We start from the raw sequence: 16,796 nt of genomic DNA, 5'->3' as shown, positions 1-16,796 counted from the left end.
TCCATTAGCCCTACTCATCTCTCATCCTCTTCAGACCAGGAATTAAAAATCCAGCAGTTATAAAAACCCTGAAGCAAACAGGTGTCAGATTACAGAGCACATGGAAGAAGCCGAGGGAATTGATTTTACAACTGTTTGTCCTTCATGTGTCTTTCATTATTTATTTCAACAAACAACATTAAACTTGCATAATAAGACAAGAATAAGTCAGTTTGGGTTCAATGTGTTTATTAAAAATATTACAAGCTACTAAAACACACAAAGACAACGGCAGGGTTTAGTCGCTGGAACATGGTTGCTGTTGTACAGATTTGTTTCTTCCTCTTTTCTTTTTCATATAAAAGCTGATGTAAAAAAAAACATGGTGTTGACTGCAGTTTGTTTGTGTCCTCCTCAGAGAGGATATCCACTCCACAAGCTGAAAGACAGAGAACACAATCATCACTCAGCCAGTGAGCAAAAACAATGAAAGTACACTTGACAGTTCTTCAAGTGTTCCATCCATCAGTGTTTTGCTTTGTAAGAAAACCTTAATCATGTTTAACTTGTTTTATGTAACATCTTCAAAATGAAGCTTTTTTTTATTCAAATCCATTAATATTATGTTATGAAAAATGCTGGCAGCTGCCAGTGCTGCCCTCCAGCCTCCTAGCAGATACATCTATGGTAAATGTGAAAACGGACTTTGAAGATCGGGGAGATTCGAACTCATCCAAGATTTTTAGTAGATGCACGTGTATCTCAGAGCCTACGTCACCTCGTTCTTGAGGTATTGTCCTCATGAAGAGGCTTTTACAGCTGAGGGGCACTTCTCTACATCTCCTTACAGATAAAAAGAGAACATTTTTAACAAAAGAAACAATGTGACCTTTAATTTGCACACTATGTTTGTGTCTGTTAGGAGGTGATGTGTCTGTACGCTGTAGTGTGATTGTTGTGGAACCTGATGGCTTCATGAACCCTTTTGACACAAATCAGCTTTAAGCTGTCAACATCTGGGCTGTCACTCATCCTTCAGTGATGTTTATGACCCATCATGTTGTGGTCTTTTCAAATATTCTGGGGATACAAGTGTGTGTGTGTGTGTGTGTGTGTTACCTCAGGTTGTACTCTGGGTCGGCGTGGGTTTGTAGCAGCAGGTCTCTGATCTCCTCAGGTGGGTTCAGACCATGAAGCTTTGCTCTCTCCCACCTCTGCAGCCTGCTGATACCTGACACAGACACATCTGGATGAATGATTCAGTCACTTCAGTCTGTTTCACTGCTAGCAAAGAACGGACCCAAAACTAATGCAGTGCAGTGAGCATCAGGACAACAGGCGAGCACACACACACCTAGCAGGATTACTGCTGCTTACATCACTCTGGTCACTCTGCGTTGCTGTGCTAATATGGCACAAAGCACTTGAACATCCCATTTTCTATTTGCACAATGTACATTTTCAGTTTTTTAATTTAAATGTACTAAATGTTTATAATGTTTTGCACAGTCGAGGATCAGCTCAGGACACGTTTCTGCGTCTCTGCACGTCTGTGGTCCTGCCTACAGACCCGTGGGGCAGTTGTCTTCTGTGGGCGGTCACGTCATTAACTGAAGTTGAGGTGTGGCTGCTTCGATCAGCGGGTGTGGAGGCACAGGAAGTAGTTGCTGTGTGAGTCTGCTCCAGTCCCTGAAGTGGACCTCCCCACCATGTTTTAACTTTGGTGATTGAAATCCAAGAATCTAATCTAATTAGCACAGATTACATTTAATACAAGCATTTTGTTAACCAAGCATCTTTTTGAAGCCATTCATCCAAATTTGTTTACATCTCACTAGATCAAAGCAACACGGTGGCAGCCAAAATGCTGAAGTTGAGAAACAAATGGACTGGTCTCACATACTCTCTGCTCCACTGATACAGACGTTTACCACGAGCCCGTCACATAAACTCACATTTTGTTCATGGTTCGTCCAACAGACAGACACACAGTCACACTGCAGTGGAGGAATAGTGTGCAACTCCCTGCATGCTGATTCCTGCCCCAGAAAACCAACCAATTCAAATGAACTCCACAATCATGCCAGCAGGCTGACGATGACTACCAACAGCGTCTGGACGAGCTACGACTTCCTAAGAGAAATTCAACCAAATACTAGTGGGGTGTCCGTATATTTTTACCTGAAATCCCAAATAAATGGAAAACTTGCAGGGCAATAATTTCCAGAGGAGTTAGGGGGGTTTTGACCCCCCCAATAATCAGACCCAGCCAATCAAACCCCCCCAATAACATGATGAATGATCTTGCATAAATAGGCTGTTGATTTTCTTTACTCGTTTCAGTTATTACCAGGAAAGTAGCTGCATGTTTGGAATTTACCCAGATTTATTTATTTATTCAGACAGAGATCTTGACCCCCCCCCAAATGTTCAGCACAAAGTTACACCCATGAAAACTTGTATATCCAATTGTTGTTTTGAAGTTCATTAAAGGTGTCAGCAGTGTAATCATTGCACCCTGAAAAGGAACAGTTCAAAGGAATCAGCCCCAAATGATCATTTCATCTTTGGTCTTAATAAAAGTAAATAAACATCTGACCACAGCTGCCCTGTTACAGTGATGACTGGGGTCAGCGAGCGTCACAGATAAGGGGGATCGGGATCATTTCCTACTGATTAGGCCCATCAGTGTGCATTTTTGACACGATATCGCTCATCTCATTGTCTACAATCAGGCAAATTCATTACAAGCTGCAAGGTCAAACGTGTGTGAGTGTTGGACGTGTTTGCCCTCTTTGTTGTGATCGCTGTTGGAGTCATAGTAAAAAAGTTATTGCACATGTTAACCAGAATCTTAACAGTAATGCAGCACGTTACTTAATTACACCCAGGAGAAAGACATTTGTTACACTACTCACTGCGTTACTTTCATGTTAAAAATGATCTGAACACTGTCTCATAATCATCATTTAACAATACAAACCTACAGGCTAGCCCACACCGACACACAGCTGTCCCAACGAGGACACACGTGATCGTTCTGTTGAGGTATGAACACAAAGCAAAGATGGAAAGCAGCACAGAGACATTTCAGTGACATTACTGTAGAGCGTTCAGCAGCTGCTGGCTTCGCTGCAGACGTCGGCTCACTTCATCACAGAGCTTCACTCCGCTTTAACGTCACTCTGGGTTCTTGGCTAGCTTAGCGTTAGCATCCTGTCTGTGCAGGTGTTAACACTACGGTGCAGCTGATTCGGTGCAGGAGCAGTCTCCATTGTAGCATGGCACTCTCATCCTTTTGTGCAGTACAAATCGACATCATTCTCCTCCTCCGACATGCGAATCAAAACCAGCTGATCGCAGCGAGAGCGCAAGAAGCGATAAGTGGGATTGACTATCGATTCCAAGGAGCTGGACTGCTTCTCAATCTACCACAGCATGAATCTTACCTGTGCAGGGCCCAAAACTCCAGTCGAGGTCAAACTGTCGGAGCTTCTCCAGTTCCTCCTCTCTAATTCTGTCAGCCTCTGCTCACAGGAGGAAAGGGTCATGTGACAACAACACTCACATTAACATCAGGGTGAATATACTGGATGGATCTGCAATCTGGAACTTTCATAGAACACTTGTGCAGCAGGTTTTTGGACATGTTTAGACAGACAGGTTCATGTGAGGGCAGTAAACAAGCACTAAACTGATGAACTGAGGGTCACCAAGGGTCAGTATGAGATACATCATTTATTTGTGAATCATGGAAAGCTGCGTTTGCAGGAAATCTGTTCACAGTGACACCACAAAGAGCGCTGCTCTTCACCTTTCTGTGGGGAGGGAGGAGGAGTTGGGCTCTTCTCTCGCTTCCCTCCTTTTCTGGATCTCTTCACCACTTTGAACGAGTCCGTGATAAGTCTGCGCTTGGTTGTCATGGTGACCGATCCACAGCAGAAACACACCTGTGCAATGGGCTTTTGTTAAAAAGATGGAAGATTTCACATAAGAAACTCTCCTGCGAGCTCACCATCGCTCCCTGATTAAGGGCCGCCAATGCGTTCAACTGCCAGTCAGCTATTGAGCAACATTTTCTTCAAATGAAAAAGAAAACAATCGAGCCTAATGACTGAATTCTATATTCACAAACTAAGAGTCGTGTTGGTAGCTGCTGCCTCATCACGCTCACCTTTTGTGTCTAAAAGTCTTTTCAGGTTTTCCAAAGCTGATTGTTGGTATTTAAGCAGTTGTAAACGAGTTCTTGGCCCATCATTTGTGAAACGTATCTCTCATGAATGATATCAAGCTATCTGTAGACAGAAAAAACACCTCTGTCACGAGGTGAATTTATGTAAATGTAAATATTTATATTGTAAGTGGGCAGTAAGGACTGATTGTAGTGTAGAACGCAGAGTGCGTCATAAAGGAACCTGCAAACAGCTCGTTCTTTATCACCACTGTTTCAATCAGGAATAATTACGCAGTAATAGCGAGTCACAGTATTTTGTCCACGGCAAAGTTTTCAAGATAAAACGGTTTAACCCACAGTTAGTGGGTTTATCACGGCTCACGTGTGTAATATGCGACATGTAAGCTTACATGTTGCATTAGCATGAAGCTGCAAAACCGACATTTCCCGTTGATTTTTCTAAAACACATGAAGGCGATTATAAGTAAGCTCGCTAGTTTGGCCTTTGCCTCTAAATTCGACCGAAAAAGTGAACAATAACGATAATAATCATAATCATAACAATGATAATAACGAGGGAGAATTTGAGCCCCTGTCTCCTGTTTATTTACGTGCTCTGTGATGGACATTTGTTTTGGTCTGTATCTTTTCACTTAGCCTAATAAGTCATGTTGAGCTGTAGAGTGCACCCTGGCCTTTTCCTGTGATACGTCGTGTGTTTGGGCGGTCCCTGTCAGCCCCACAGAGGCAGGAAGACCCGAGTGTCCTTTGAACTTACCTTGTTATTTAAGCGATAACAGCTGTTTGAAACAGATCAGCGCTTCCTCTTCTCTCAGGCTGCAACACTTTCTTCTTCTCCCATCGTCACTGCGCTACACTGAGCCGGGGTCACTCCTTTGCTGCCACCTGTTGTTTGCTCTGCGTACTGCAGATCAGTGTGTTAAAGCGATGGGAATTCCGGATCTATTTAGAGAACTGGCTCTTTCCGCTCAGTTCACTAAAAAGAGGCGACTCTATATATGTGTGTGTGTGTGTATATATATATATATATATACACACACACATATAGAGTTGTGTGTAAAGCTCTGACTTGTATTATGAGTATGATCCACATCAGCCAGGCCGCTTTGCTAGCTAAAACACCGGTGTCGGCACATAAGGACGCTGTCAAAGCCTGTCAACAACGTTGATTAGCTGCGTATATACGAATGAGAATCGCATCATTGGCTGGACTATGGGATAAGGTGGCATTGGTCTAATCCCATACAGGAGTAGCCAGTCACTTACTGATTAACACTGCAAAACAGAATTGTTAAAGTTTTAATTTTAATTTCAATTCAGGTTAGACTTTTCTTGTGCGCAAAGCAGATTTCTGTGTACAGACTCTTCAGGTTGTTTTGTTGCTATAATTAATTTATTATCAACAACAGTATAAAATTATAATTACTAATGTAAAAAAAAAAAAACCTGTGGTTTTATTGTTTATACATAAATACATGCAGTGGCCCCTAGAGACAAAGCACGTACAAACTCCTAAACAAGTACAAATTCTAAAGCGCGTACAAAGCTACCTAGATCACTTAAATTACACAATTGAAAGCATATGTGTATTGTTTGTGTATTTATACACTTAATTCAAATAATAAAAAAAAAAGTTCATTTACCTGTTACTACCACACACCAAATCCGGCCGTTATACTTCCTGGCTTGTGTTGGCACGAGGTAACAAAAGCTCACCACTGCGCCTAGCATCCTGGAGCACTTCTGTTGTGTTTTGTACGTTTGTACGTTTTGTACGTTTGTTCGTGTTTTTCGACTTTGTATGTGCTTTGTCTGTAGGGGCCACCGTAAATATACTTTTATTTATTCACTCCACATAAAATGTAATAAATAAATCATATAATACAAAAACCAACTATTTACATTTCAACTTTTAACTATTTCAATTTTCAGCCCTTTCCTTTTAAACAAATTTAAAGTGAAACAACACAAAACACTGCAAACCACAACACAATTAAATATAAATAGAAATTAAAATATGAAAATAAAAAGAACATGCACATTCTCTGTCATATGGACCTGCATGAATAAACTTTCTGAATCCTTTATCATCCCCAACTGAAAATAATTGTGGATGATTACTTTACCTTTCTAATGTGACCTTGTTGTCCCTGGCTCTCTTTCTCTCTCTCCCCCTCCCGCTCTGTTCCTGTGCTACTGCGAGTGTAACTACTTCTACTGAATGGCTTCCTGCCATTCAGGACATTTACCTCCAGCGATGCCTCCGTAAAGCACGCAGCATCATCAAGGACCACAGCCACCCAGCACATCAGCTGTTCTCCTTGTTACCATCTGGCAGACGTTACAGGAGTCTGTCTGCTCGGACTACAAGACTTAAAAACAGTTTTTACCACCAAGCCATACGACACCTCAACCACAACACTTAAACACACACATCACAGCACTCAGAAGCTACCCTGCAGCTTCACAAGTACTCTGTTTAATCTGCACTGGTCACTTCACTTTATTGTCATTGATATTTATATTTAAAAGTGCAATACTGTAATTTTCTGCTGCTCATTCCTGTGCAATATCCCATCTGCCCTCCTGTCATATTTCTTTTCAAGATTTTCTTATTTAATCACTCGTGTACATATATTTATAGATACATATATATTTAGTCATCTTTTCTCTTTTACCATGTCTCTCTAATATTTAGCTCCTTACTATTTTTATATTTTTATATTTTATTTTATTATATTTTATTATATTTTCTCCTACTGTATCATGCTGCTGAGTGACTGCTGCTCGTCAAACACATTTCATTGCAATGTTGACCCTGTGCTAACCTGCATATGACAAATAAAACTGAAACTGAAACTGAACTACCGCCCCCACCCCCTCTGCTCAGCGCAAAGCACAAGGCTCGCATGCGGAGTGAAGCAGAAAAAAGTGCGAGAGAGAGGGAGAGACAGAGAAAAAAAACATGGCTCCCAATAAGGCTCGCATCATTCACTTCAAAGATCCGGCTCTAAGAGACGTTTCGTTCGTGACCGACACATCACTAGTTTCCACTGTATCCATGCAGGGCACGTGTTTCCGGCTACTGTGGAGGTCGCAATATGGCGCTCCACAGTGGCTGCAGCCAGACCCTTATCAAAAAAAGTGTGAGAGAGAGGGTGAGAGAAAGAAAAAAATACATGGCTCCCAATAAGGAGCCGACTCGCATCGTTCACTTCAAAGATTCGGCTCTAGAATCCGTTTCGTTTGCGACCGACACATCACTAGCGTGTTAAGAGTACACTTGTAAATATGATCAAATCTTTGTTTCACTCAGTTTATCTGGGAGAAGAAATCCATTATACCAGATTTAGCTACCTCATTTCCATCTTCAGTTTCCGGGCAGGTCAAGCAACAAATAAAAATACACAAAATTACAATATAAAGAAATCAGTTATATGAACAGAAATGGGATTGACACTTCCAACATAATACCCCAGACAGCCCAGCTAAAACCACTTTAAAACCACATAGACTGTAATACAGCCCCATGTATCAATTACTATTTGGTTAGCGGACCAACTGGCAGGGATCCTCACCAGGCTGTCCACCCTCTCCCTCACTCATGCCACCGTTCCCACCTGTGTGAAGGCCTTCACATCATTCTCACCCCTAAAAAGACTGCCATAGACGGCCTTATTAACTAAAGACCAATAGCCCTCACGTCTGTAGTCAGGAAGTGTTTTGAGCGGATAGTGTCTTAGCACATTAGAGACTGCCTACCTACTGCCTCCCTCGACCCCACAGATTTCACTCAGCAGACAGATGCCTCTGGAGTAGGCACAGGAGCAGTACTGCTGCAGGAGAGAGAGTCTCGATAATCCACTGTGGAAAAGGAGTGTCTTGCAATGAAGTGGGTGGTGGAGTCACTGAGACACTATCCCCTAAGCAGACATTTCATCCTGGAGACAGACCACAGCCCTCCAGTGTCTACACAAGATGAAAGAGACCAACATGCATGTTGCAACCCTATGATTTCACAGCATTAAAAAAAAGGAAACACATTTGTGGGTTAGTGATTCCTTATTATGTTCATTAGGTAGTATTTGATTCACTGCTCGTGCAAGGTGAAGAGACAGGGGGACTGGCCATCCTACCTGAGTCAGGAAAAAGAACCTGAGTTAGAGCTGATAGAGCGGACTGTGCAGAGTCATGTGAGAAAGAGTGGAATATAAGAAAGCTTATTCGGGTCCCTGATTAAACAAAAAGACAGATTTGGAAAGTCGAGTAAAGCTTTCAGAAATGATAAATGTGTCATGTTTCGGCTGTGTACAGGCAGGAGTAGGACCCAAACGCAAGACTCACAACAACGAAATTAAACTCAAAAAGCTGCTTTATTGCAGGACGGCATGAAAAACTAAACTGGGACATGGGTAAACTAAAACGCAAGGAAACACAGCCATGAGGGAGACCACGACACTGACAAAGAGAAACACAGGGCTTAAATACACTGAGGGATAACGAGGGAATGAAACACAGAAGGAGAGCACAGCTGGGAGTAATCAGGCTGGACGAGACAGGGGAAGCAAAACTAGAAACACTCACATGAGACATGGACCTTCAAAGTAAAACAGGAAACACACTGACTGAACTCAAAACATGTAAACTTAACAGCAACTGAGACAGAACATAGGGAGCTGAAACATGGGACAGAAAGGCAAAGTAGACACAACATGAACATAACGACGCCCACAGGGAAAGAGCAAAACAGACCAAAGCACAGGACCTCTTTCAAAAATAAAATAGGAAACAATGAAACACTGACATGACTACATGGACTTGACAACATAAGAAACAGACATGAAACACATGAAGAATAAAGGAGACTTAACACAAGGGTTGAAAACACAAGAGGGAGCTAGTAAGCAAATGAACATAAGAAACCTAATAAGCTTAAAACACTATAAACATCAAAAGAACTAAAACTCAAAACACTGGGTCATAAGACCCAGGATCGTGACAGAGCCCCCCCTTCAAGGGCGGATTCCAGACGCCCTAAGCCGGCAAAACAAAACCAAAAACAACCCACCCAGGGCGGGCTGCGGGGGTCCAGGACAGAGGGCCGGAGACTGACCAAAGCCAGGGCAAAAGTCCAAAAACAAAAACCCGGAGTTCATGAAAACAGTGCGAAACAAAAGTCAAAGAAAGGCACCGAATCACTGGAGATAGTTCGTAAACCGTTCAGGAGGCCGGCCCGGAGGCCGACGGCACAGGACTTCACGATCAAACAGTTCCGGGGGCCGACAATGCGGACGGCAACGGCGGCGGCGTGGGAACAGGTCCGGGGGCCGACCGTGCGGACGGCAACGGCATGGGAACAGGTCCGGGGGCCGACCACATGGAAGGTGGCAGTGGTGAAGCAGGCATGGCCGGCCACACTCGGGCGGCTTGGCTGGTGGCCGGCGGCGACGTGGACGAGACCTGTCGGGCGGCTTGGCTTGCGGCCGGCGGCGACGTGGACGAGACCTGTCGGGCGGCTTGGCTTGCGGCCGGCGGCGACGTGGACGAGACCTGTCGGGCGGCTTGGCTGGCGGCCGGCGGCGACGTGGACGAGACCTGTCGGGCGGCTTGGCTGGCGGCCGGCGGCGACGTGGGTCTGCACGTAGGCCCTCAGATGGCTTGGCAGGTGGTCGACGGTAGTGTGGATGTGGACGTGACCCCTCGGGTGGTTTGGTTGGTTTCCATGGACAGGCTGTTTTGACAGGCACCGGAAACAGCCATGCTGGACGTGGACGTGGCTCGGCAGACGAGACGAGCATAGGCGTGGCGTCGACCTCTGACTGGGTCGTGGCAGGAGAGACGAACAGAGGCGTGGCGACGACCTCTGGCTGGGTCATAGCAGGCGAGACGAGCAGAGGCGTGGCGACGACCTCTGGCTGGGTCATGGCAGGACCAGGCGTGGCAGGACCAGATAGTGGTGGCGCTGCAGGTGTGGAAGCCGCAGCTGGTGGTGCTGCAGCAGATGTGGCAGGATGCTGGACAGGCTCGGCTGAACCTCCAGCTGGCATGGCGTCGTCCTCTGGCTGAGGCGTGGCAGGGCCAGCAGGTGCGGAGTCGTTCTCAGGCTGAGGTGAGGCGGGAACAGGCGCGGAAGCAGCAGGTGGCGGCACTGCAGGTGGCTGGACGGGCTCCTCGGGCCCTCCAGCTGACGAGGCATGAGGCTGGTGCGGTTCTCCTGAACCCCCAGCTGACGAGGAAGGTTGCTGGACGGGCTCCTCGGGCCCTCCAGCTGACGTGGCATGAGGCTGGACGGGCTCCTCGGGCCCTCCAGCTGACGAGGCATGAGGCTGGACGGGCTCCTCGGGCCCTCCAGCTGACGAGGCATGAGGCTGGACGGGCTCCTCGGGCCCTCCAGCTGACGCCGAAGCAGGACCAGTAGGGACAGAGACTACTGGCTGAACAGAAGACTGAGCGGGTGGTGGAACAAATGGCGGAGCTGAACACTGGGGAGATGGCTGAACTGCACAGTGGGCAAAGGGCTGAGCTAACGGAAACACAGGAAAATGAACTATGGACTGGGCTGCTAACAGAGCTAATGACTGAGCTATGGACTGAAATGCATGCAGTAGTGATGGTGGTGATGATGGTTGCTGACTTAACTCTGAGACTCCAGAACACAAGGACAGGGGCTGGATAGGCTCGCCTGAGCCTCCAGCAGACACAGGAATGGGTGCAGACACCCGCCGGACACGAGCCGCTCCCACCCGAGGAGTAGGTACGGGTGCAGAGGTGGGCTGTGTCCCAGCTGGCCTCACCCTGGGAACCGGGACAGGTAGCGGCGACAGCTGGGCAGCTGCTGTCCCCACCCGAGGAGCTGGTACGGGTGCAGGGACTGGCAGAGCCTCAGCCGGCCTGGGAACCGGAGCACAGACGAGCTGGACCTCAGCCTCCCTCACCCGAGGAACTGATACGGGTGCAGGGGTATGCTGGGTCCGAGCTGCCCTGGGAGCAGTAACACAAGGGGGCAGAGGAGGTGGCTCAGAAAAAACAGTCTTAAAACGGGCAGGCTCAGAGTTAATATATACTGGGTCAACAAAAACAGACCTATCAAAAATGAATTTTGCATCTCTTCCACCATGTTTTACAGTCTTTGTTTTAGCAGTTTTTAAAGTCCTTGGGTTAACAGTCTTAGAGTGAACTGACTTGGGGATGACTGGACCAGACTTGACAAAACCAGAACTGCCAGAACTTGAACTGTGTGTGTTAGACCTGCTACGATTGCTCACAGTCTTTCCTTTAGCAGCCTTTGGCGAGTGCTTATTATCTTTGGCTTCTCCCTGTTCAGAGGGAGCAAAACGAAAAGGCTTTTCCCAGTCTATGTCATCATCCAAAAGGGAGACTCCAACAGTGTCTGGAGTGAGTTTATTGTCCTTTTCAGTTATGGTTTCAGGTGGGATGTGTGAAAAGCAGTCATAACTCACCAGTGGGAGTTGCTCAGCAGGTGAAAAGTGACGGCGGCGTGAGCGTCGCTTCCTCTGAGGTGAGGGAGCTGACGGGGCATACAGCTGAGCCTCTGACGTGCGGGACGGCAATGCAGAGGCTAGAGCGTGAGCATCCGAAGAAAAACGGAGCACTCCCACCTGAAGCGGCCGAGGCTTGGGGGTGAGCGGGGCAGCAGGCGGAGGCTTTTGGCAACTTCGGGGACCTCCAAAAGCCAGCCGAGTTCCGCGGAATATGTGCTCAAAATCCGGAGCGCGCCACGGCTTCCAGCGGAGCTCCTCCTCCAGCTGGGCGATGGCTGCCTCCTGACGCTCATACAGCTCACTGTCTGCTGGGTCCATGTAATGGTCGTAGTCTTCTGTCATGTTTCGGCTGTGTACAGGCAGGAGTAGGACCCAAACGCAAGACTCACAACAACAAAATTAAACTCAAAAAGCTGCTTTATTGCAGGACGGCATGAAAAACTAAACTGGGACATGGGTAAACTAAAACGCAAGGAAACACAGCCATGAGGGAGACTACGACACTGACAAAGAGAAACACAGGGCTTAAATACACAGCGGGATAACGAGGGAATGAGACACAGAAGGAGAGCACAGCTGGGAGAAATCAGGCTGGACGAGACAAGGGAAGCAAAACTAGAAACACTCACATGAGACGTGGACCTTCAAAGTAAAACAGGAAACACACTGACTGAACTCAAAACATGTAAACTTAACACCAACTGAGACAGAACATAGGGAGCTGAAACATGGGACAGAAAGGCAAAGTAGACACAACATGAACATAACGACGCCCACAGGGAAAGAGCAAAACAGACCAAAGCACAGGACCTCTTTCAAAAATAAAATAGGAAACAATGAAACACTGACATGACTACATGGACTTGACAACATAAGAAACAGACATGAAACACATGAAGGATAAGGGAGACTTAACACAAGGGTTGAAAACACAAGAGGGAGCTAGTAAGCAAATGAACATAAGAAACCTAATAAGCTTAAAACACTATAAACATCAAAAGAACTAAAACTCAAAACACTGGGTCATAAGACCCAGGATCGTGACAAAATGTCCTTCAAAAGTTCTTTGACTAAAATCTCTGTGCCAGTGTTGTGGGATTGTCAGTCTCTGTTTCTGCTAACTCTGGTTAAAAGTGCCACAAAAATGTATTTATACAGTTTCAAAGCTTCCAAATGAATATGAACATTTATTCAGACACTGAACTGGTGTCATCAAGCTTTCATTCAGAGCCCTAACTGCACTGATTATAGGGGTCTGGTATAATCTAGAAATAACTTTAAGAATAATTCTTATCATCATAATCAGAATTTTCATAATTTCTTTGCTCCGTTGGGAAACTCACCGATTCCTGATGTCATCACATCAATGAAAAACAAAAGACTGGACTTAAGTCCTTATTTGGACCCCCATTAGCTCCAAGACTGATTACAATGTTTCCAGTGCTTCAGTCACATGGAAGCATGGAAGTGATGTTTTCAATGAAAATGATCGTTCTGCTGTTGAGCATTAAGCTAATGAAAGCAGCAACCTCTCACTGTCTCTGGGCATAAATCAGAAAATCAATACAAATCTGTTCTGTGGTATTTACTGCTCCGCGCCTGTAATCCATCCAGCCTGACACATCACTTACACATAATCTCATCTAAGGTGCAGAAGAGAGACGTGCTGTCTCTCCTTTGTGGCTTATACAGTAAAATTCAGGAAAAACATGTGAGAGACACATTTTGTGAAAATGAATGTTCAGTTTTTTGTGCCATGATGTAATAATGAGCTTCACAGCTTAAAGTGGAACCAGGCTCTGTCCGTGCTTTTAGCGATGTTGCTCCCTTTTCTCTTTGTGTAATACTACACCAGTGCTCAGCACATCTTCTTGATTTTTTATATATGTACGCATATGCTCAAAGTAAATGATCAATCAGTGTATGCACTGTTGGCTCTTTAGAGGGCTGCATGCAAGGCTCTCTGCTTTGGTTGCACACCCATAATCCTTCACTCTGCCTAACCCAAGTCAGATCCCAATGGACACAATTATGGTGCCATGAAGTCCACTGTAGGTGGGACAAACCAAAGAGCGTGATCGTAAGCCTTCTCCAAATTTACACATTTAGAGTAATTGGGCAGACTGCCTCATTTTTCTGGCTGTCAAACATAAAGAGATAATAGTAAACCTTAACACGGTTAGTTTAAGTGTAGGAAGTGCACATTTGTTTTTTCCTGTTTACACCAACAATCCTCTCAAAGATGTAAATGGACTGATTCTCATATAGCACATTTTCTACTCTCCCAGAGCGCTCAGAGCACTCTTCCCACGCAGAGGTGCGTTGAATCTACCGTTCAAACACAGGACCTTCCCTATCCCGAGCTGCAGCCACCTCTTGTGTGAAATCCTTTGGCCCTTTTAGACAGTTTGGACATAAGGGATGAGCAATCGCTATATGATCAGATAACCATGAGAAACACAAAGAGATTCTGTCAGTATAAAGTTATCAAAGACAATATTTTATGCTCGTGACTACATAACAGTACAGTATCTCAGGCTTAATCTGCTTAATGGATGAGGGTTCTGCTAGTAATCGTGACGGGTTCCAGTTATAGACTCCAGGAAATTAGTCTAATATCCATGAAGTCAGGATGGACGTGTGGGTGTGACTGTGCACTTGCATCAGAAATTCAAAGGTCGTCCGCCTGACTGGAAACGAAGCAGCTTTCTACAGCTTTTCTTTGACATTTGTGTAAACCACCTCTCCAACCACATCGTGACCTTTTTGATCTTTTTATAACTCAGCCCCACGACGCTCTGCACTAACTCAGCCTGCAGTGCTTCTGCAGCTTTTTGCTTCGTGTCCAGTGTCAGACCATTATCGACTCCTAGTAAGTGACTGCTTTGTAATGGAGGCATTCAGTGAGTTTCAATGGCATTACAGAAGCAGCTATTAAATTAGTGGGAAATACTATCTCCTGGATGTGGTTTGTGGTGTGTATCTGGATGTGGAGACTGATCCACAAGCTTGAAAGTAGCCTCTCATACAAAACGACTTCTGCTCTCTTCGCTTTGGTGAGCCTTTGACATAATGGACATCACAAACCTTGCATTGTTAAATATTTATTAGGAAATTAGTCGGTGCTGTCCTGCACTGGCTCTGTAAGTGAAGTCATATTAGGAAGTTGAAATGATTCAGTTTGTATTCGATGTTTTCGTGGTTAGGGTACGAGAGTGTGTAATAAACAGCCATCAGCATGTTAAGGCTTTACAGTCAATGATGCAAACAGAAATCAATCAGCTGTTGTGTTTTATTGTATTTCCATTCTTTTCATTTTCTTCGTTGTAAAGCACTTTGTGATTTTTATCTGCGAAAAGTGCTATATAAATAAATTTTACTTACTGACTGCAACTGTTTGAAAGGAAAATAGGCCCCTTTCTAACAGTTTTAAACTGGTTTACTGCACTGGTTTACAGTAAATAGGTGTGTTAGTAATAACAGGCTTTACTCATCTGGTTTCCCTGTTTGTACGTCTTAGTCTCAATGTTAGCTACTTCTGGTTTTATTTAATGATAATGATGTATACTTTATTGATCCCCGTGGGGAAATTCCTCTCTGCATTTAACCCATTCACTCAGTGAAGCAGTGGGCAGCCTTTGGGTGCCCGGGGAGCGGTGTGTAGGGACGTTGCCTTGCTCAGGGGTACCTCAGCTAGTTTATATTGTCTCTTCTCTCTGGGTTCTCTGGCTTCTTTCCACAGTCCACAGACATGGAGTCCATGGTGTTAGGTTAATTAGTGATTCTAAATTGTCCATGGGCGTGATGTGACTGCGAACGGTTGCCTGTCTCTCTGTGTTACCCTATGACAGACTGTCCAGGGTGTACCCTGCCTCTCGCCCAATGGCAGCTGGGATAGCCCACCCCCCACGGCACTGAATTGGGTAAGAAAATGGAAATCAACCTTGCAGTGTAGTAAATCTTTGATGGAATCTCCACAGTGATCTATACTCAAAAGCTGGAAACCTGTTGTTGCACTCAATTCAGTTTTATTTACACAGCGCCAAATCACAACAACAGTCGCCTCAAGGTGCTTTATATTGTACAGTAGATACAGAGAAAACCCAACAATCATATGACCCCCTATGAGCAGCACTTTGGTGACAGTGGGAAGGAAAAACTCCCTTTTAACAGGAAGAAACCTCCAGCAGAACCAGGCTCAGGGAGGGGCGGGGCCATCTGCTGCGACAGGATAAAGACATGCTGTGGAAGAAGATTGGGTAAAGTAATGCCAGGCTGAGTTACACTTACTGATAGAAATCTAGCATTAGAATGGGGGACAAAATAAAGGGATCTGCAAAATGAAAGAAGACTCAATGATTCAGTAACATCCTTAGTTTCTGCGGACAGCTGGTCACGTAAGCTGCCAGGGGCCCTTTATATCTTTTATTTGTTCCTACCTTCTCATCTCAGGCTGAAATGGAAAACAGCACATTTTAAAGTCTTATCAATCCTTTTAATAGTTTTGACTCTTTTGAGACTGCTAGAAATAACCATTCAATTAATATGTAGTTCACAACTTCAGTGCTGACTTTGACTCACTAACACGGTGATTAGAACAAAATAGGTCGCTGCACATGTTTCATAAATCTGACAACGATACTGTGCACACACTTTTTTTTGTGCAGGGTAACATCATTTGCATGCAAATATTAGTGAATTAAGCCGAATCAGTGATACATGTGATTTATTTCAAATGTTACCTTTTACTATCTGCTTACTACTCTGGTTTAATTAGTTCTAATGAAGGTAACTCCAGGTCCCTCTATTCATTGCTCAGTAAAATTACAAGACACATTCCCCTCCCACATGTATTCTGTTGATTTTTGCAACTCTCTTATCTCTTTTTTCACTTGTAAAATCTCAGATATTCACCGTCAACTTAACTCTTTAGGAGCTCCTGACTCTGAAGTAGACTTCCTGTTTCCCCCACTGTCTTCCTGTCAGTTATTTTCAAGCTTTACTCTTCCCTCCATAACTGACGTATCTAATCTCACATCCACCTGTCAACTTGACCCTCTCCCTACTGTGTTAGTTAAAGCCTGTCTTCCCTCGTTGGCACCTCTCATAACCAATATTAT

The 16,796-nt window shown here is 44.9% G+C and overlaps 1 protein-coding gene across 2 annotated transcripts; it reads right to left on the bottom strand.

Moving 5' to 3' along the window:
- Positions 1-211: 211 nt before the first annotated feature.
- pold4 (DNA polymerase delta 4, accessory subunit) lies at positions 212-5,062 on the bottom strand. Of its 2 annotated transcripts, none has more exons than XM_085162698.1 (5): positions 4,932-5,062; positions 3,794-3,929; positions 3,429-3,506; positions 1,099-1,210; positions 212-418 (listed from the first exon to the last, which is right to left on the bottom strand). In XM_085162698.1, exons 2-5 carry the CDS (start codon positions 3,900-3,902, stop codon positions 394-396), a joined length of 324 nt encoding a protein of 107 aa, XP_085018824.1. In that variant the 5' UTR covers positions 3,903-3,929; positions 4,932-5,062; the 3' UTR covers positions 212-393. The 2 variants fall into 2 exon arrangements, with proteins under 2 accessions (XP_085018824.1, XP_085018825.1); XM_085162699.1 differs by having other exon boundaries at positions 3,794-3,941; positions 4,932-5,039.
- Between the last annotated feature and the right edge of the window lie 11,734 nt (positions 5,063-16,796).

The sequence above is a fragment of the Neolamprologus multifasciatus genome, chromosome 6 (assembly GCF_963576455.1).
Source record: "Neolamprologus multifasciatus chromosome 6, fNeoMul1.2, whole genome shotgun sequence".
Lineage (NCBI taxonomy): Eukaryota > Metazoa > Chordata > Actinopteri > Cichliformes > Cichlidae > Neolamprologus > Neolamprologus multifasciatus.
Note: the sequence above shows the minus strand (reverse complement) of the source record. Positions and strands in the feature narration are given on the sequence as shown.